The 20,811-nt window shown below is 38.8% G+C and overlaps 1 protein-coding gene across 1 annotated transcript in view; it reads left to right on the forward strand.

Moving 5' to 3' along the window:
* Window positions 1–20,811, forward strand: part of ARHGAP31 (Rho GTPase activating protein 31) — a 106,381-nt gene that overhangs the window by 73,856 nt on the left and 11,714 nt on the right. Inside the window, exons 4-9 of the mRNA XM_032220102.1 lie at window positions 2,046–2,128; window positions 4,434–4,541; window positions 9,340–9,485; window positions 12,896–13,094; window positions 15,969–16,093; window positions 17,087–17,146. Of these exons, the coding sequence (XP_032075993.1) occupies window positions 2,046–2,128; window positions 4,434–4,541; window positions 9,340–9,485; window positions 12,896–13,094; window positions 15,969–16,093; window positions 17,087–17,146 (721 nt within the window). The remainder of the gene's footprint in view (window positions 1–2,045; window positions 2,129–4,433; window positions 4,542–9,339; window positions 9,486–12,895; window positions 13,095–15,968; window positions 16,094–17,086; window positions 17,147–20,811) is intronic.

Raw genomic sequence — 20,811 nt, forward strand, 5'->3', positions numbered from 1 at the left:
TCTCAGGAAGCCTGCCACAAAGTACAACTCTAAGCCAAACTTACACCTTCTTTTAAATGCAAATAGCACCTGCAGGGAGAATTGGTAATCATCTCCTGTGAACAAAGATCATGAGCAGAGGTGAAAAAACCCCAGTTTGAAATGGTTATATTAGTGATGGGAACAGATTCTTCACAGGAGCCCAAAGATGACATTTCTGTTCAGTTCTTGAAGGTCATATCCTGTACATGTAGAAGATTCATTTCCAGTCTTTGACAGATCCAGATAATAATAAGAGAGCCAATTCAAGTTGTTATGGACAAATGGACAAATAAACCTACTCTGAAGCTGTTTTATTTGTCCTACTACTGTATATCCAGTATTTTTTAAAAAAATACTTTCTAGCCAACATTGTAGTGGGACGTGATGGCTCAGTGGCTAAGATGCTGAGCTTGTTGATCAGAAGGTCAGGAGTTCAGCGGTTCGAATCCCTAGTGCTGCATAATGGAGTGAGCTCCTGTTACTAGCCGCAGCACATCCCCACTAGTGTTGACTGACAACTTCCCCTCCCCCTGGAAACAGGCAATTGATCACAAGCTGGGCTCTTATGGGCTCTCAACGGTATTCTTAATGTCCCTAGGCTTTGATCAAGCAAAGCAAGTAGTAATTAATAGAATGAAGGACATGGAGTTTCAAAAAGAACTAAATTAGGTTGCCTCTCCACAGTAGGGACAGAATCAAACAGGGTGTGTGGGAATCGGCAAGATATCTGAATGACCTGATCTTCCCAAAACAACGAATAGCTTTCTTCAGAGCCAGATTTAACATTCTTCCTTCAGCATCCTCCAGGGCAGGTATAAGAGAATATCTATAGCAGAACGGGTTTGTATATGTCGTAAAGGAGAAGTTGAAGATATCTCACATGTTCTATTACACTGTGAGATATACAGAGCTTGTAAGTCTGCACATATTCTCCCCTTATTAGAGAGATTGCCAGGGAGGGCAGAGAATTTTTATCTAGGCTTTCTCCTCCTGGACACTAACCCAGTTACCACGTATGCAGTGGCAAAGTTCTGTGCTGCTGCAATGTCCATAAGAAAAAAATTGGCTACAGAAGTATAGTTGTCATCTTGTACCAATTATCTGGGCATATCTCTAACAATCTTTGGACCATTGTATTTACTCCTATACTTAACAGCGCTGCACCCGGGTAAACCAGGGCGTGACCCGAACAATCTGACAACATTTATGTTATTTTCCATTTTTAACATCAATATCTTTTAATTATATCTTAATGTCAGTCTTTTTTTTAACATAGTGTAAAAACTAATGTGTATTGCTGGTCTTTGACCGTAATAAAGATTTACTTACTGACCCAGCACATCAAAAATGCAAGTAGAAAAATAGAGATCACCTGGGAATGTAACAGTTCTCCATTTAGCATGCCAGCCACATGACCACGGACACATCTTTGGACAACCCTGGCTCTTTGGCTTAGGAACGGAGATGAGCACTGCCCCCTAGAGCTGGAAACAACTAGCACACATATGCAGGGGAACCTTTACCTTTACCTTAGCCAGCATTGTGTTCAATGGTCTCATGTAATCTGAAAAGTGCCATTTTATGCAGAAAACTGATTGAGGTGGTGACTTCTTTGGCATTCATAATGTGATCATTAGGAAAACAATGTCCTTCCCTAATATACTAATTGATATGTCACCATATCATTTGAAAAATTTGTATATTGCTCATGACAAATAGTTCTTGGCAGGTCTATTTTTTGTGCAATTTCTTAATCCCCTTGAATGTTAATGATCAACATCACACTCAATTTTTTTTTTAATTCCCCAAATGTCATTATTTCCTAATACATATTACAATTATTTTACTGACACAACTTGATGGAAGGCTGCTGCTGGTTTTCTGCAGACATCATTATTTCCATGTCTGTTTATTTTGTGTATCAGTTTGGTAACGATATTGTGAACAAGATTGTTTTTGCCTTCAAGAAATAGTTGTGAACTAACTGAATACTTTTTGATTTCTTTTTGTTGATATCTTTTCAGGAAGCAGTCTCGTGCCTCTCTGAGAAAGAGCAGTTGGCCCAGATTCATAATGTTATCCAGGAACTTCCACCCTCACATTATAGGTAAAAGAGAAAACTTAGTAGCTATTGTGGGTTGCAGGTAGATAAAATCAGAAAAATATGCTTTATGCTGAGGTTGCTCTGTTTTTAACTAGTTGAAAGACTGGATAGTCCACTAATACTCTACTAATCAAACAATTGCTCAACAACTTAGCTATATTTTTTCAATATATTTTAAATGAAACAGACAGGATGTTATATTATCACAACAAATCATCTCTGTACCCCATCTATCCAAACCATCTTTTTCCCAGCCACGTTCTTCCAGTGCTTTTGTTTCATGGTTACTCATCTATTACTGAAGTTTATTACTGTATTCAGGTCTCTATCATATCATTTTGAAATTCCAGGAAGCCTTTTATTGTCAATCAAAATATTTTCAATCATAAAACGCTTTTTGTTTTGAGTCTCTGCTGTATAAGCATTGTTGTAGATAATTGCACAACCAGCTGGCTCCTCAGTCACACGTACCTTCAAGATAATTCAGATAAGGTTTTACATAGGTTTAATGTATTTTGTGTCTTCTCCTCATTCAGTTTCAGATGTTCAGTGGGAGGAACATTGTGGATTTGTGAGGTCCCAATGCCCCCCAATAGAGATAAGTAAGAGTAAGAAGAAGAAAATAAATATTTCAATGAAAGTGGGGTGGGGTGAGTACTTAACTAGTGTATTAGTAGCTAATGTAGTAGGCCACAATGAGGATTTGTGCTGCAATCCTCAAACACAATTGGAAATGGTGTTAAATTTGTAATTTTTAATGTGACATAAGATGTGACATAAGATGGGAAATATGATTATAGACAGTGGTCATATTAGCTGCAGTTTATTAAAAGTTTTTAATTAAAAATAATGAAAATGTAGTGTCTATTCTTAAACATCTTTACTTTGGCCGCTTTCACTTTTTAGATAGAACATAGCAAACCACTCAAAGGCCAGTATAACTAAGAAAATATCTACATTTATTGGTGACTGTAAATCCTTTATGGACTTTTTGCATTTAAAAAAAGTCTGAACATGATTTATAGATTTGATGATTAGACACTAGAAATTATAGAAAGAAGGGGGTCACAATGTAAAGTCAATTTATAACTATACTTGTAACTGCTATTAAGAAGATTTATTCATATATTTATTATTAATGAAATTTGTATACTCATCTGTCTCACCCAAATTTGTATACTCACCCATCTTACTCTGGGTGGCACACAATTGAATAAAAACCACAGATATAAAAATATACATTAAGAAATAAATAGTATAAAATTAACAAATGTGCAAACCCTTAGGTGAAGAGAGGATAACAATAGCTGCCTCAACAATGGAGCCATCTAAGCACATTAATTGGAGCCCCAGGCCTCATAACATAAGCAATTTGAAGGCTCTTTCATAATATCAAAAAAGATGGAGCTAATCTAATTTTGGAATGTAGAGCAGGAGAGAAAGTCCGCTAAACATAGATGCCACTTCTGTATATTAGTTTTCTTTCTGTTCTATTTTTCTGCTTTTTTTCTTTTTGCACCTTTAGGTTTTTTTCTTCAATTTTCTCTTTTCTTTTTTTGCTCTAGTTTAGTTTGTAAGAATAAGACTAGTACAAACTTAACTAGAGCTATATATATATAGCAAAAAAGAAAAATGAAGAAAAAACTAAAGGTGCAAAAAAGAAAAAAAGCAGAAAAATAGAACAGAAAGAAAAGTTTGTACTAGTATTATTGTTAAAAGGGACACAGTGGCTCAGTGGCTAAGATGATCTGAAGGTCAAGCAGAAAGTCAGCAGTTCAGCGTTTCGAATCCCTAATGCCATGTGTAATGAAGTGAGCTCCCATTACTTGTCCCAACTTCTTCCAACCTTGTAGTTCGAAAGCACATAAAAAATTCAAGTAGAAAAATAGGGACCACCTTGGTGGAAGGTAACAGCGCTTCATGCACCTTCAGCATTTAGTCATGCCGGCCACATGACTATGGAGATGTCTTCTGACAGTGCTGGCTCTTAGGCTTTGACATGGCGATTAGCACCGCCCCTTTACTGTTAGTCTTATTCTTGTGTTTAAAAATATCAATATTTTTTTTAAAAAACTTCTCTAGCTGTTAACCTTAGCTACAAAATGATTGCACATTCAATCCCAATCCTGCTTAGTTTACATTGTCACCTTAAAATATGCTTAATAATTGGCAATCGGTACAGATTTTAGTTGAGGCATTAGCATTGTGCTACTGCATGTTACATTAATTGTAACAGTTCCAGATGGCCTCATATCCACATTGCGATAGTCATATTTGTTCTTGGTTTGTCTTGATTACTTTATTTCAGGACCTTGGAATACTTAAGCAAGCACCTGGCACTTCTGGCATCCTTCAGCAGCATGACCAACATGCACACCAGAAACCTGGCTTTAGTGTGGGCACCTAATCTCCTTAGGTATGATAAATACACATACTCTTTTTATTTATCTTCAAGGCAATACTGAGAAAGTTAATGGAAATGTATAGTAGAGGTGCTCATCAGAACTTCGTGGACAAATCTAGCTGTGGGGGAGAAGCGTACATTTAAATATGATTGTGGAGATGAATCTCAGCAATTTGTTTTTTGTTTTCCCATTTTCATGGCCATAAAACCTGATGTGGTGTTCATATATAGTTCAATGACCCATGTTTTCTTGGAAAAAGTAAAGGGAATACCTGAAAAAGTTGCAAATCTCAAAAATTATAAAACGTGTATTTTAATAAAATATTCAATCAAGAGTTCATGTAAACTTTAGATAGATAGATAGATAGATAGATAGATAGATAGATAGATAGATAGATAGATAGATAGATGGATGGATGGATGGATGGATGGATGGATGGATGGATGGATGGATGGATAGATAGATAGATAGATAGATAGATAGATAGATAGATAGAGACGGAGAGAGAGGCGGGGAGAGAAACCAAAAGAAAAAACAGTGTTGTGAAGTTGAATTATCTGATCAAATAGGACAGTGGTTCTCAACCTGTGGTCCACGGACTTCTGGGTGGTGCTACGTTTTCATCACAAGCTTGAAGAAATGTTATGATTTAAATCTTGAGTTAAGTTTTGGGCTTCCATGGCCACAAAAGGTATTTAAAGGGGGTCTGTGTGAAGTAAAGATTGAGAACCACTGATATAGGCCATGACTGGAGAAGGGAACCAAGCCTGTTTTTTGAGCTTTTCTCAAAGTATAGTAAAATGATTGCTGAAAAATTGGCTATAGCAGGGGTGTCAAACTTGATTTCATTGAGGGCTGCATCAGGTTTGTGTTTGACCTTGGGGGGATAGAGGCGTGGCCAGAGTGGACATGGCCAGCTTGGCATCATTCGTATTGGGAGTGTCTGTGGCAGCCTGACCACCCTGCCAGTGAAAACGAGCTCCCGAGTTCTGTTTTTGGCTGTAACTGCCTCCTGCAACCCCTCCCGAGCTCCGTTTTCACTGGCAGAGGCACTGTAGGCCGGCCCTTCACTGTTTCCAGGGTGGCCCTACGCACCAGATCTAAGCACCACATGGGTCAGTTCTGGCCCACGGCCCTTAAGTTTGATACCCCTGTGCTATAGTTCCACAGTATTTTTCAATAGGACATGAAAATGGTGTTGCAACTCCTAAAATAGGCTTTCTAGAGATTAAAACAAAAACAAAAATCTCGTCCCCTCTAAATTAGGAAAGAAACTGCAAAATCCCAACACTGTTTATGTGCTTGCTGTAACCATGTCCATTTGTCAGATGAATCTGGTGTCCTCATTGCAAGGCAGAAGAAGAGTGGAAAACACACACACACACTTTTTACTGAAGTTTCTAGTATTAGGTGGAGCAATGATTCATAAAGTATATTGGAGATATCTGACACAGTATTTCTCCAAGCAATAATACACTGATACGAATTTGATTATGGAAGCACTAGTGCACAGGTCCATTTGTTTCATGTAATTTTGGAAACATAAGTTTCTCATTAGATGTTTCCATTGTGAGTAGGCAGAAATACACTGCATGTGATCTACTATTAACAATGAGTTTATTCAAGGATACCAGTCTGGTCAACAAGAGGCTGAGGGTTTGAGCGTCAGAAAATGCAGGGCAAAACTTGTCTCCATCTTTGCAGTTCTTGAACTGCTCCAAAATTTAATTTTGTCTCCTGCATAGTCCATCTTTTTTCTTTTGGGGAGGGGGTGGTTTGGCGGTGGTGGAAGCTACACTTATTTATATAAATATGTATCCCCAGGGAAAATGAAAAGTAGCTGTACCTCCCTTACAAGGCTATCCTGTTGAAGGAATCCCTTCTTGAGTTTTATCTAGCACTTCAGCCATTAGCTTTACAAAGATTGTGTTGCCCAGAGATAATTTCTTCAGCAACACTTTGGCATGTCAAGATAAGAAAGTATTTCTACTTTTTGGATAGGTGGGTGAAGCTGGAGTTGGAAGGAGAGATTGTTTGGGCCAAAACATTGATGTGATGAAAAACACAAAGCAGACTTTCTTTTCTTTTCTTTTTAAAAAAAGCCAAACTCACAAAATCCATCAAGTTGAATTGTTTTCTGATGTTTTCCCGTCCTTTCCCACTTGATGCTTTGAAGTGATGGTTCCACTCAGAGATAACTTAAATCCTGTGGATTAACTTGGACTGCAGTAGCCCCAGCTCTAAGCAGAATTGCTAACCAGTGAACAGGATGTTGCCTAGAAAATGGCTCCTATGCCTCTTAGCGAGAGGTTGTTGAGATCTGTTGCAATTAGGCAGAGTTCTGAAGTTCCTGGGGCATCCCTCCTTGCATCTTTAATAATCTGGTGTAGTAGAGGGAGTCTTGCTGTAATGCTATATCTTGTATTCACACGAAAGTGCTTGCTATGCACTTCTAGGCTCTTGTCTTCACTCTTTGCTGTACAGAAATGGGACATAAATTTCTGCCAGCAGATTTAAAGTAGCTCAGCTCAGATAAGAATTTCATCAGAATGTTCTTTGAAGTAATCTGAAACAATCCTTGCTTGTGTGTGCTGTTTATTTTTGCTGACATAATATTGTTGGCTGCGATATGTTTCATGTTTGATTATGTCTCGTGTTATTTTATTTGTCTGGTCTGCCATAAAACAATGCTGCCCTGTTGATTTATAGCATTTCATCTTCCCCTTCTTTTAGGAAGCTGAAATGACAACCAAGCATTCCCCTCCTCCGCCCATTTCATCTCATGCAACAATACTGAATGTTCATGCTTTAGTTTGGCCAGCTTAAAAATGCTAAATGGGATCAGCTGGGGTAAGGAGTCTGGTGAGATGGAAAATGCTTCTTTCATAACTGATATTTGCTTTAGAACAGGGGTGCCAAACACACATCCACATGGCGGCATCACATGACATATTGGGACTATTTCCCCCTTTGCTAAAATGGGCGTGAGCATGGCAAGGCATTTGACCCATCCAGCCCATGGGCCAGGAATTTGACAGTCGTGTTCTAAAGCAAATATCAGTTATGAAAGAAGCATTTTCCATCTCATCACACTCCTTACTCCAGCTGATCTTTCCTTTAGAAGGAAAGCAGCTATAATCATCATTATCCTTGACATGCCCCCAGCTCCGGCTGATATTAATTGCCCCTTTAAGACTGTCCATTAGGTATTATGTTAACTATATTTCATCTGGAGAAATCTTTGCTATCATTAGAATAGGTATGGTGGGCTTCTTTCTGAAGACAGCTTTCACATGGAGCTCCTTGTTCCTAATCTGATATTCTAATCATTGTACCATATCGACTGACTGTCTTCCTAGGTTTAAGAAGTTATGGGTGTTGAAGGCTACACATCTGAAGGATACTGTTCAGGGGAAACATTATTAAAACTGCCATTGCAACGTTTGATAAAAGCCAGTGAAATCAATGGGAGTTTTTGTCACATTCTTTCAAACCCTGACTTAATGAGATCTAGGGAAGGGGCTTGTTATATTGTACTTCATCTTTGTTCATAAATTTTGGTCTTCCTTCTATAAAAGCTTAGCAAAGACATTTAGCTAACTAAGCAAATCAATACACTAATCCATGTACAGAAAACCCCCTCTGGATAATTGAGTCTCTTTTAATGGGATGACTATTCTTGAAATTACTTTTAGCTTACACAAGGATTGTTCTTGCACCAGGATTGTTCTGAGGGGCAAGTTCCTCTCATGAAACTGTTCTTCTCAGTTACGATCTGTGATCCATTTTAATTCTTCGCTTGCTGTCCTTCTAAAAATCTATATTTTGATTCCACCATAAGTTGATTATTACCATTTGTTTTTCCTAAAAGAGTAATAAAGAATTATGAGCTGAATATACCCCGTGGAAGTTCTCTTTGAAGAAGTTTCCCCGGATTCAGACTCTTCTTTCTTTCTGAAAAGGGGAGGAAATGTTCATTGAAAGTCACACTGCAGTGTTTAATGACTGCCTGCAGTTTTTTGCTGCATCTTTGAAGAGTTCATGGCTCTCCAAGGCTTTGATGGATCTCTATAAAGAGTTGTCCCCTTTGTACAGTATTTAAATTTCAAAGCAGACTTGATGAACTCTAGTAGAGGACATCTTAATACCCAATTGCTCTGGTTTCTGAGAAGGGAGAAGAATTTGGGAGAATTAAATGAACATAGAATAGTCTATGTGTGAACAGAAGATATGCAACCATGGCTCTAAGGCCAAACCATTTCTTTGCTTTAGCTTAGCTCTGTTGGTGTTGAAGTATAATGCCCCCTTCGTATCATAGCATTCCTAAAATATTTGTCTGGAGATCATTTGAAACCGATTGTCTACCCTGACTCTGTATTTTGAAATGAGCAGTTGAGGTTCTGTGTGATTGTCTCTATTTTGCTACCCAACAGCATGTTGGTATTGATGAAAATAGAATGGTACTTTGGACTAATATTCTCTTTCCATAAGCTGACTACGGTATGGGTTTTATTTTAAATCTTTTATAGAAAAGGGACCATGCCATTTAAAATGTACTTCATGTAACTCTTGTAATGTGTATAGTTGATTTACGCATGTCTGTAGTGTAGGTGAGGAGTCACGAAAGGAATGCAGAACCAAAAGGTTTAGAGGTAGGATGTGGGTCAATTTCTGCTGCTATTACAGTGTTTTTTTGCTCTAAAGTTGCAGACATGGCTTATTAGGAAATTTAGTTCTCTTGTTCACAAGCAGTGCCTCGGTGGTGTGATGTTTCGTTGTTCTTCCCACTGCTTCTCTGATTATGCTTAGATCAAAGGAGATTGAGGCGGAGGGCTGCAATGGAGATGCAGCTTTTTTGGAAGTGCGAGTCCAACAGTTGGTGATAGAGTTCATATTGAACCATGTGGATGAGATCTTCAGTGACAACGTTTGTATCAGGCCAAAGGATAATGAAGGTAACTCCTTCTCAATTATTTTCTTTTATGTTAACAGTGACCATTTCCAAAATGTATCCTGACCTCTTTTGGCCAATAAACGTAGTTCTTTCCAGCACATAACCTGTTTACATTACTTTTAGTATTTAGGTCTGAATCCCAATTCTTTTGAAAAAAGAAAACAGAAGAAGGAAATGAAGGGCATCTATATGATTTTTTTTTAAAAAAATAGAATCTGGCCTTAGATTATTTTGATGTGACTAATATAAAGCCGGACTAATAGTGGACAAAGGGACACGGTGGCCCAGTGACTAAGAGGCTGAGTTTGTCAATCAGAAAGGTCAGCAGTTTGGTGGTTTGAATCCCTAGCACCGTGTAACGGAGTGAGCTCCCATTACCTGTCCCAGCTTCTGCCAACCTAGCAGTTCGAAAGCATATAAAAATGCAAGTAGAAAAATAGGGACCACCTTTGGTGGGAAGGTAACAGCGTTCCATGCACCTTCAGCATTTAGTTATGCCAGCCACATGACCATGGAAACGTCTTCAGACAGTGCTGGCTCTTTGGCTTAGAAATGGAGATGAGCACTGCCCCTAGAGTCAGGAACAACTAGCACGTGTGTGTGAGGGGAAACTTTTTCTTTACCTAATAGTGGACAAAAGTTTGCTATCTCAATTGGTACAGGTAGTCCTCGACTTACGACCACAATTGAGCCCAAAATTAATGTTGCTTAAGTGAGAAAGTTTTCAAGTGAGTTTTGGCCTATTTTACGACTTTTCTTGCCACATTTGTTAAGGAAATCATTGCTGTTGTTAAATTAGTAACACCACTGTTAAGTGAATCTGGTTTTCACAGTAAATTGTCAGAAGATCACAGAAGGAGATCACATAACCCAGGGACACTGCAGCTGTCATAAATATGAACCAGTTGTCAAGCATCCAAATGCAACTCACATGACCGTGGGGCTATTGCAACAGTCATAAGTGTGAAAAATGATCATTAGTCACTTTTTTCAGTGCCGTTATAACTTCAAGTGGTCACTAAATGAACTGTTGTAAATTGAAGACTACCTGTAATTTTTTTTAATCCTTTAAAGGCTTTTTAAAATTGCTTTCAGAACCATTAGTAGGTTTGGGAAGATGCAGCCTTACCAAACCTTTAATTTATGCACAAAAGGAATAAAGATATAAAACCAGAGGTGATATTCAGCAGGTTCTGATCAATTCTGGAGAACCGGTAGCAGAAATTTTGAGTAGCTTGTAGAACTGGTAAATACCACCTCTGACTGGCCCCACTCCCATCTATTCTCTGCCTCCCAAATCCCAGCTGTTCAGGAGGGAAGTGAGGATTTTGCAGTAATCTTCCCCTAGGAGTGAGGAGGGAATGGAGATTTTACAGTATCCTTCCCATGCTATGCCCACCAAGCCACAGCCACAGAACCGTTGGTAAAAAATTTTGAAACCCACCACTGCATAAAATCCTCAGTTCACGTTGGAACAAAAGTTGCAAAGTTTCTCATTCATTGAAGACTGAATTATGGGGATCTAATAAGAAGTCTCAGCTTTATTCCCTTTTGTTGCTCATTCCTCTTGTTCTTGCAACCTGATTACTTGGAAAAGCAAAAAAAGGAAGCATGGAAAAGAGATTTAACAGCCAGGAGATCTTTGCCCTCATCATTGACCTAATGTTGTTACAGTAATTCATCACACCAAAAAGTTATAGGAAAAGCCCTGAGATACTTGGTTTATCCGCTAATAAATCAGCATTTTAATGGGATGGTGGGCACATTTGAATGTTATACAATATTGCCATCACTAAAATGACATTCATGTAATTTCTCCATCCACAAATTGATGCTAAGGTTGGGTACATTATGGCCAGGCATAACATTTCCATTTAATAGAAGACAGTGAAACCGGAGAGATTGCTCCTGACATCACTAGTATCTCAAATGTTCTCTGATCCCTGATTATTTTGTCTTGTTCCTGAGCATGTGGGCATATTTCCAAATAAACCACCAAGTTGCAATCTCCACACTTATTTTTGCTAAGATACTTGGGGGAAAAGAAATGATATTAGCAGCTGACACCTTGATTTTTACTGTGTCAGTTTCTGACACATCAGCTTTTGGATTAAAAGAGTATTAAAAACAACAACAACAACAACAACAACAACAACAACAAGTGAAGTATGGCAAGGAGTACGTGCCAAGAAAGTTGTTTGCAAAGACATTACTACCTGGGGATGTTATATATCCCATCCTTGTGCTGTTTCACTAGTTAAAACAGCCATCATGCTGAAAAATCAATTTAGCTGTTGTTCTGTCCCATAACAATCTTCAAAAAGAAAAAAGGTGTAAATAGCATGGTCTCATAAGTTGCAGCTGCCAGCTGGACAGGCTGCTTTAAATTGTTGCTTTCTGGCAGCTGTTAATGGCAAAACATTCAGTTAAGGGATAATTTAATAAAAATAGTACTCAATAAAAGTTGCAGACCTGTTATAAGAATTTCCTAGGTTCCCTTATAAACTGTTCCATATAAAGGGTGCACAACATGATAAAGGCTTTCAGAAGAGACCATTTTCATGGTTTCTATATAATAATGTTTAAAACAAGATCAAAATATTTAAAGTTAAATGCAAAGTCCATGATTAAAATTGTATAACACAATCATGACTTCCCCACGCCCTTCCCCTTTCCATTCAGGTATATTCTGCTTCACTTCTGTTTAATCTGGGTTTGTCCTCTATTTTATTATAAAGTGTGTTTGAAGGTAAGCTTTCTTTGCTATGGCTTTTCCAATAAATAAATAAAAACACAGCTAATTAGAAGAAATGCTAGTGTGCAACTTTTGAAGCTTGGAAAGCTGTCTTTAACCATCAGGACTTCCTTTCTTCTTTCTTTCTTTCTTTCTTTCTTTCTTTCTTTCTTTCTTTCTTCTCTTTTCTTTTCTTTTCTTTTCTTTTTTTTTTTTTTGAGTTCCAGGGCTGTAACTTCCTACCTCCTTTTAACAATAGCAGTCAGTGTTGAATAGGAAAAACAGGAACGATATTCAGAACAAATTTCCAAAATAGTCTGGATGGGAGAGAAGTATTGCTTCATCTTCAAAACTAGAAAAAGAGCTTAGTCTTCCCAAAGTTCAGTACAAATAAACACCCTCATTTTCAGAAGATGTGTGCCAAGGCACTGTGGCATATGGCTGCTGACCAAGGGACTATTGGGGTAGAGGGCAGAGTGCTGAATGACATTACTGGATAAAAAGTGCATTTGTTCAACAATCACATTTGCAAACAATTTCACTGGGAAAGTTTATTCATTAAAGGCATTGCTTGATAGAGCTATTGCTTTTCCATTTCTCTCTGCCATTCCCACCTTCCATTCCATCCCAAATTAGGCTAGATTTCCAATGTGTTTTTCCTTCCTTCCTTTTTCCAGAGAATAAACCTGTGATGAAGAGCCTAACTTTACCTTCCACTCCTCTGCCAATGAAGCTGGTAAGCTTGGAAGAAGCTCAGGCCCGAAGCCTCTCAGCCTGTCACCCTGCCCGCAAAGAGCGAAGGGAGAACAGTTTGCCAGAAATTGTTCCAGCCACAGGCTCCTTTTACCATACCGTCCTTGATCTACCAGACAGCAAGTAAGTTATTCCCTGTTATAGTACCTGAAAACTGAACACAAAAGATAAAAAGGCCTTGAAACAGCCTATAAATTTACTGTATTTTTCGGAGTATAAGACACACCTTCCCCCCCCTAAAAGAGTGTGGAAATGTTGGTGCATCTTATATACCGAATACAGCCTTTTTTGACCTCCCAAAGCGCCGCACCTGCACCCCATTTTTGTGAAAAACAGGCAAAAAACAGAGTCGTTTTTGCCTGCCCCCAGCCCTGCTGAAGCCTGCAGAGTGTTCCTGGGGACGGGGGAGGACAAAACTTTTTTTTCATACTTACCTTTTCAAAATCTTGATGCGTCTTATACACCGGTGCGTCTTATAGCCCCAAAAATACAGTAATAAATAAACAAATATCATCCAATGGTCTTCCATTGTCTAACTCAGAGTTCCCCAACATTTCTGGCTTTGCAGACTGGTGGGGGAGGGAGAGTGGATGGTTCCACATGAGCAGCTGGCAAGCGCAGGCGTTCACAGCTCTTGCCACGCAGGCAAATGAAGCCTATGCGCTTGCCCGCTGCTTGCAGAAATGAGAATGTGCGTGTGAGCATTTGCCGGCCATTTTCACCACCGGGTTGCAATCCCTTCACAGTCCAAAGTTTGGGGTCCCCTGGTCTAACCTGTCTTCTTTGGTGCTCTGTGGCATCTTTAGAATAGAGTTGGAAGGGACCTTGGAGGTCTTCTAGTCCAACCCCCCACTTAAAGCAGGAAACCCTATACCATTTCAGACAAATGGTTATCCAATCTTTTCTTTAAAACGTCCAGTGTTGGAGCATTCACAACTTCTGGAGGCAAGTTGTTCCACTGATTAACTGTTGTAACTGTCAGGAAACTTCTCCTTAGTTCTAGGTTGCTTCTGTCCTTGATTAGTTTCCATCCATTACTTCTTGTGCTACCCTCAGGTGCCTTGGAGAATAGCTTGACTCCCTCTTCTTTGTGGCAACCCCTGAGATATTGGAACACTGCTATCATGTCTCCCCTAGTCCTTCTTTTCATTAAACTAGACATAACCAGTTCCTGCAACCGTTCTTCATAGGTTTTAACCTCCAGTCCCCTCATCATCTTTGTTACTCTTCTCTGTACTCTTTCTTGTTAGATGAAATTGGGTGTGCAGCAGGGGTGGGTTCCTGCCAGTTCTAAGCTCTTCTATAAAAGGGGTTCCAGAAATCTACAGTGCCGTTTAGAACTGGTTCCAGCTTCCTCCCCCCGCCCGTCCGCATGTCATCAAGATGAAGAGTGAGAGGAGAAATCCCGGGAGTTGAAGTCCACAAGTCCTAAAGCTGTCAAGTTTGAACACTCATAGGTTTTTTTTCTAAAGGGTTAAGGGTGCAAGGGTCTTGTAACTTGACAGCTTTAAGACTTGCACACTTCAATGCCAGAGTTCCTGAGCCAACATGACTGGAGGAGGAATTCTGGGAGTTGAAGTCCACAAGTCTTAAAGCTGTCAAGTTTGAACACCCTGCAATTTTTTTTCTAAAGGGTTAGGGGTGCAAGGGTCTTGTAACTTGACAGCTTGCGTGCTTCCAATGCCAGAGTTTCTGAGCCCACATTTTGGTTGCTAAGCAAGAGCGTTGTTAAGTGAGTTTCACCACATTTTGCAAGTTGGCCACGCCCACCCAGTCACATGGCTGGCAAGGCACTCCCACCCAGCCACATGGCCAGAAAGCCACGGCCACCCGGTCACATGGCTGGCAAGCCACTCCCACAAAGCAGGCCACACCTACAGAAGAGGTTCTAAAAATTTTTGAAACCCACCACGGGTGTGTAGCCAATTTGCATCAACTATAACAATAGCTATAGTTCAGTTAAGCACTATAAGAGAAACCATCTTTGATAGCTTCCATGAATAAGCTTAGTGCAATTTTGAGAGGAGGAACCATTTCCCCAGCACTGTATAGCTAAATCAAAACTTGAAATATGTTTAAAATATATAAACTTTCCACACTAATTCCTCAACATTGCTGTGAGAAAGAGAACATTAAATCCCTGGTCAGTGTCAGTACCTTTGGTATCAGGCAAACAGATGAATACAGGAATATTTTTTCTGGCTTTGCTTCATTTCAAATGTTTGATCAGGAGGAGTGGAATGCAAAGGCTTGAGGCACCTGTGATAAGACAGCCACCTACTGGTAATCTTCCCCAATTGCATTTGCAATATCTACTTTAAGATTCATTCTATATTCGTGTAGCATATCCGATATACTATATGTTACTCTTATGCATAGTTGGATACCGTTGAAAGATGGCAAAAGCTGTTTTAATATAAAGACTTATATTATCCAACCACTATGGAATCATCATCAGTCCTGTTTAATACTTAAATTGCTGTTGGCATATGGCATTTGCTCATGTTCCTATAATATAAATTAGGGCTTGAGCAGCCACATCTTTGTAGGAGTAATAAATTCTGAATCCCATAAAGGATTAACATGAATCACAGGCTGTACTGAATTCAGAGGCCTGAGGTCAACTGTTATTTTACCCATAATTTCATTGGGTGGAGTTGGCCAGTCATAAAAGGCCATTTCCCACATCATACATAATATAACATATATAATTAGTGGGAAAGGGAAAGCAGTCATTTTCTAGGTCAAACTGTCTAGCCTCTTGGCTACTCTGATGGCAAGAGCCCTCTATGTTTCAAATCAAAACCTTCACACCATCTGCTACCTGATCTTTTTTTAGCTGGAGATGCTCAAGTCTTTCTTGGCTACAACTGTGAAAAGCGGTAAAATAAAGTCAGAGAGGAAATGAAGGCAAACAAACAGGACACTTTAAAAACACATTGATCTTAACTGTTATGCATTGCTACTTATTTACAGATCTTTGATTTTATCTTTCAGGAGAAAATTATCCACAAAGTCCAAGAAATGGAAGTCTATTTTTAATCTGGGCCGGTCAGGAACAGAAGCTAAAACTAAACTGAGCCGCAATGGAAGTGTGTTTGTTCGAGGGCAAAAATTATCTGGTAAAGACTCCCTTCTCGTTCTCCCTTAGCTTGGCCTTGGCCAACAAGAAAAAAAAATACATGCCAGCACTTAGCAAAAGATCATTCATGCTAATGAAGTAACAAGGATTAAAAGCCAGTATGAACGATGCTTGACAACAGCATGGGAGAGATTGCATATTTAACCTCTTACATCATGCCAAGTATCACTTCAGTAGGACAATAACAGGCAGTCATATCCCAAAGCCCATTAAATTCTTGCTGTGAATACTGCCTATTATTTTACTGTGTTGAACATGCATTTCTGAATTCGCTGAATGCATGCACAGGCAGAGGTCAAGTGTGCGTCTGCCCAAGCTGTTACTAAGAATATGCCTATGCCAGTCATTTTATTAAGGAGTCCTGGAACATGTGTCCATCTCATCTTGTCTGGGGTTTCTGATTAGAATCCTTATGAGATAATCAGTATCTTATTAAAGAAATGTCCTGGCTCCCTTCCAACAATCCTTGTAGAGCAAAGAAGATGCAATTACTATGCGTAGCTTTTAATTCTTGAAAATATTTACATTTATTACCAGATAACATGAAGGATAGGTGTCCAAACAGTTGTCACAATGAGGAAGGATGTAGAAAATAATCCAGCCCAACACTCTGCTTAGGGAGAAGTTAGTGGGCTCCTTGAATAAAGAACAATACACAACTATTCTTTGTTTATGAATAAGCAATTCAGAAAATCCTTGCAAAAATCATATCACTATTTTGGCAGATAAACATACTGAATAAAACTTGCTTTTTTCACTGTGCTAAAAAATAGTTTAAGAAAGCATTGCACCTCTTATACCTTGCTAGCTGGTAAACCTTCATTTTAGCTGTAAATTAAAGATAGAGTTGTATATATTCTCAGGATATTAAATCTTTTTCTGCTTTGCAGCTGCACTTGTTAACAGTTTTCATTTCTGTATAACTGCAGTGTGTGGTTATATTTCAAACATTTTACATCCTTTCCTTCTACAGAGAAAGCAACCATTCGGCCAGCTAAAAGCATGGACTCACTTTGTTCACTTCCAGTAGAAGGTAAGACTTGATCAGTGTGTATCAAATGTGGAAAAGTCAAAGATTTGCTCAGTCTTTGGGCATTTTTATATCAGAAGCTGAATTTGTGTAATTTTGGTGGACATTCTGGATATCTGTTTATATTAATCTGTTTATTTGTTCAAAATGTTTTGTGGGGTTTATTGCATAACACTAAAAAGTACTTAGTACAGTCATTGGTCAGAGAGTGTGCTGGAGAAGCCACTTGCCTTTCATTGTCATCTTCTTTTTCTAGATGAACTCATGGTTCAAGAAAAAAAAAACCACCAAGACTTTCACTATGATATGAGTCAGCAGTGTGCAGCTGTGTGCCGTGTGTGGCAGCAGCCAAAAAAGCTAATACAATCCTTGATTGGATAAACAGAGGATAGAATCAAAATGAAGTGAAGTATTAGTACCACTTTATAAAGTCTTAGTAAGGTCACACTTGGAATACTACTTCCAGTTTTGGTCATCACATTACAAAAAAAGATGTTGAGACTTTGGAAAAAGTGCAAAGAAGAGCAACTAAGATGATTAAAAGCCTGGAGACTAAACATATGAAGAACGGTTGCAGGATTTGGGTATAGCTATTTTAGAGAAAAGAAAGACTAGGAGGAATGTAACAGCAGTATTCCAGTATTTGAGAGGTTGCCACAAAGAGGAGAGGGGGGGGGGATCAACCAAAGCACCAGAGGGCAGGACAAGAAACAATAGATGAAAACTAATAAAGGAGAAACTGGAATTAAGGAGAAACTTCCTAATAGTGAGATTGCAATCAGAATTTGTGAGTGCTTATTCACTGGAGGTTTCTAAGACAGGACAGTCACTTTTTTGAAATGGTATAGGATCTCCTGCTTAAGGAGGGAGTTGGTCTAGAAGACCTCCAAGGTCCCTTCCAGCTCTATTCTGATTGATTATTGCTTATGAATGAATGAATGAATGAATTTTATTATTTATATGCCGCCCTTCTCTGGGAGGACTCAGGGCGGCGAACAATTCAAAAGGGGAAAAAGGGGAACATAAAACGAATACAAATAATTAAAATAAGCAAGAGTCACACAATCATACAAGTCGAGAGGGGAGGGAACTCATCACCCCCAGGCCTGCCGGCAAAGCCAGGTTTTGACGGCTTTTCGGAAGGCCTGGAGAGAGGTGAGGGTCCGAATCCCTGTGGGGAGTTCATTCCAGAGGGCCGGAGCTGCCACAGAGAAGGCCCTCCCTAGGGTAGTAGCCAGATGGCATTGGCTAGTAGATGGAACCCGGAGAAGGCCAACCCTGTGAGATTTAATGGGTCTGTGGGAGGTAATTGGCAGCAGGTGGTCTCTCAAGTACCCAGATCCAATACAATGAAGGGCTTTATAAGTTATAAGTTATGCAAAACTTCAGTTGCTTGAATAAGAGGAGTTTTTTTTAGGATACGCTACTCAAAAATTTATGCAGTGTGGGAGATTTGTCAATCTTATGACAACTTTCCAGCCTGTGTGGTATCATCTAGTGGATGCCATTTTCTCATTGTGGAATTTATGAGATTATATAGTATAGGAATGGACTCTCCATAGAATCCAAGCTTTGCAATAGCCTAGATTTCTGAGACACACTCTGTGTGGAACTGTTGTTGAAGATGGTTCAGAATTTGCAATCTGTGCCAAAGGCAGATACAAACTTATAGACTACAGTACTTCATTAATGCAAGGCCACTTAATATAAAATTCTTAATGAGCTGCACTAGTTGGCTCTGATCAACCCCAACTCAGAGGATTAAAATTTAATATATAAAGCTGCAAATGGTTTAGGATTTGGTTAACCTCTAGGAATGCCTGTCCCTTTATTTTTGTTTCTGTAACATTAAACATATTCTTAGAAATTCCCTGTTTTATGTATCATCCAATTACTAGAGGAAGGCTGAATTCATAGGAATTCCAACCACAACTATGTAACTTATTTTTTCTTAGAAATTAGATTGTTGCCGGTGTTGAAATTACTACTACAATTTTGGGTCTTGAATGAAGGAATTTTTTTCGACCAAGCCTTTGTATTGGTTTTTGTTTTTTAAATTGGACCAATGTCAAAATAGGCTGTTTGATTACCGATATTGGGTCTATTTTGTTCAACATGGGAACATTTTTACAAAGTGAAAGGTTGGCTATAAGAAATTATATTTAAAATTATAATTATATCAGATTTCTGCATTTTATGTTATACAATCTAGAGACCAACCTTACTGTTATTATTGCTACTTCAGAAAAATGGTTTGTGGCAACCTGTTGTATATCTACACTAGTATCCCTTATATCAACAAATATATTAAGGTAGTGGATGATTGCAGTTTATGGGGTAAGGGAGAAGCAGGAAGAATAGTGAGTGAGTTTTTCATATTTCTTCATGGGGTGGTATTCATCTTAACATATTTAGAGATGGAGAGGGAGACAGAAAGAATGATGGAATATTGCAAATATGGATCCAGAGAAAGGCTGAGGGAAAATATATATGCTTCTCTCATTTTCTTCCCTATTTCACCACCTCCTAAGCTTTGTATTTCATCCTGTCCATCTTTTAAAACAATTTTATGGCTGCTGCATGCGGCTTAGAAAAAAGATAGAGAATTGAGGAGGAAGTGGAAAATACCCTCTTTACCCCAAGTTTCTCTTTTACTAAATATACTTTTCCCTATCACCATTTCCAAATAGATGGTAGATGGAATCCATGACTGGGATACAGAATACAGATTTGCAGACACCAAAGCAGGTCATGATGACTGCTTTTGAAATTATAATTGTAAACTGGGGAGAGCTTAGAAATAAATTCAGTCAGTGATCTAACAGAAAATTGAATCATGTCTAGCATGTATTGTGCAAGGAAAAATTGCTCTTTAAGTCAGCCTGATTTGTCCCTACTCCCAATAAATATTTACCATAGGATTACAGCATTTTGGGGGTGACACAGGTGATCAACCACACATCATAATTTCACAATGCAAACTTTGTCACTTATGTACTTATGTTTGATATCTTGATGCAATTATGAAAGGTCAGAATTCGCATCATGGTATTGCAACACATTCTCATCATTTTTTCCTCACCGTAGTTTGTACCAGGTACTGACACAAAGGACATCCTAAAAGTTGGCTTTTGCTGGGCCATTATAGCAATAGCAATAGCACTTAGACTTATATACCACTTCAAAGTGCTTTTACAGCCCTCTGTAAGCGATTTACAGTCAGCATATTGTCCCCAATAATCTGGGTCCTCATTTTACCCATTTTGGAAGGATGGAAGGCTGAGTCAACCTTGAGCTGCTGAGATTTGAACTGCCAAACTGCAGCTCGCAATCAGTTGAAGTAGCCTGCAGTACTGCACTCTAACCACGGCCCCACCTCGGCTTTCATAAAGATGGAACAGACTTTTGAAGGAAATATTAATCTCCCTGTGTGCTCTAGAAGGAATAGAAGATACGATTTAAAAGTTCTATCTGTATTAGTATTCAAACTAATCTAAGATGAATAACCATGCGATATAGTCCCCAGATAACATCCAGATCTCCATGTTGATCCCAAGGTTCTTCTATGTTCTATGATATTAATTTTATTCTGAGACAGCAAAATAGTATCAATCTCTCCTTTATTAGTATCAATCTACTATTATTTTTTTCTTTTAATGTCCCTTTAG

The sequence above is a fragment of the Thamnophis elegans genome, chromosome 6 (genome assembly GCF_009769535.1).
Source record: "Thamnophis elegans isolate rThaEle1 chromosome 6, rThaEle1.pri, whole genome shotgun sequence".
NCBI lineage: Eukaryota > Metazoa > Chordata > Lepidosauria > Squamata > Colubridae > Thamnophis > Thamnophis elegans.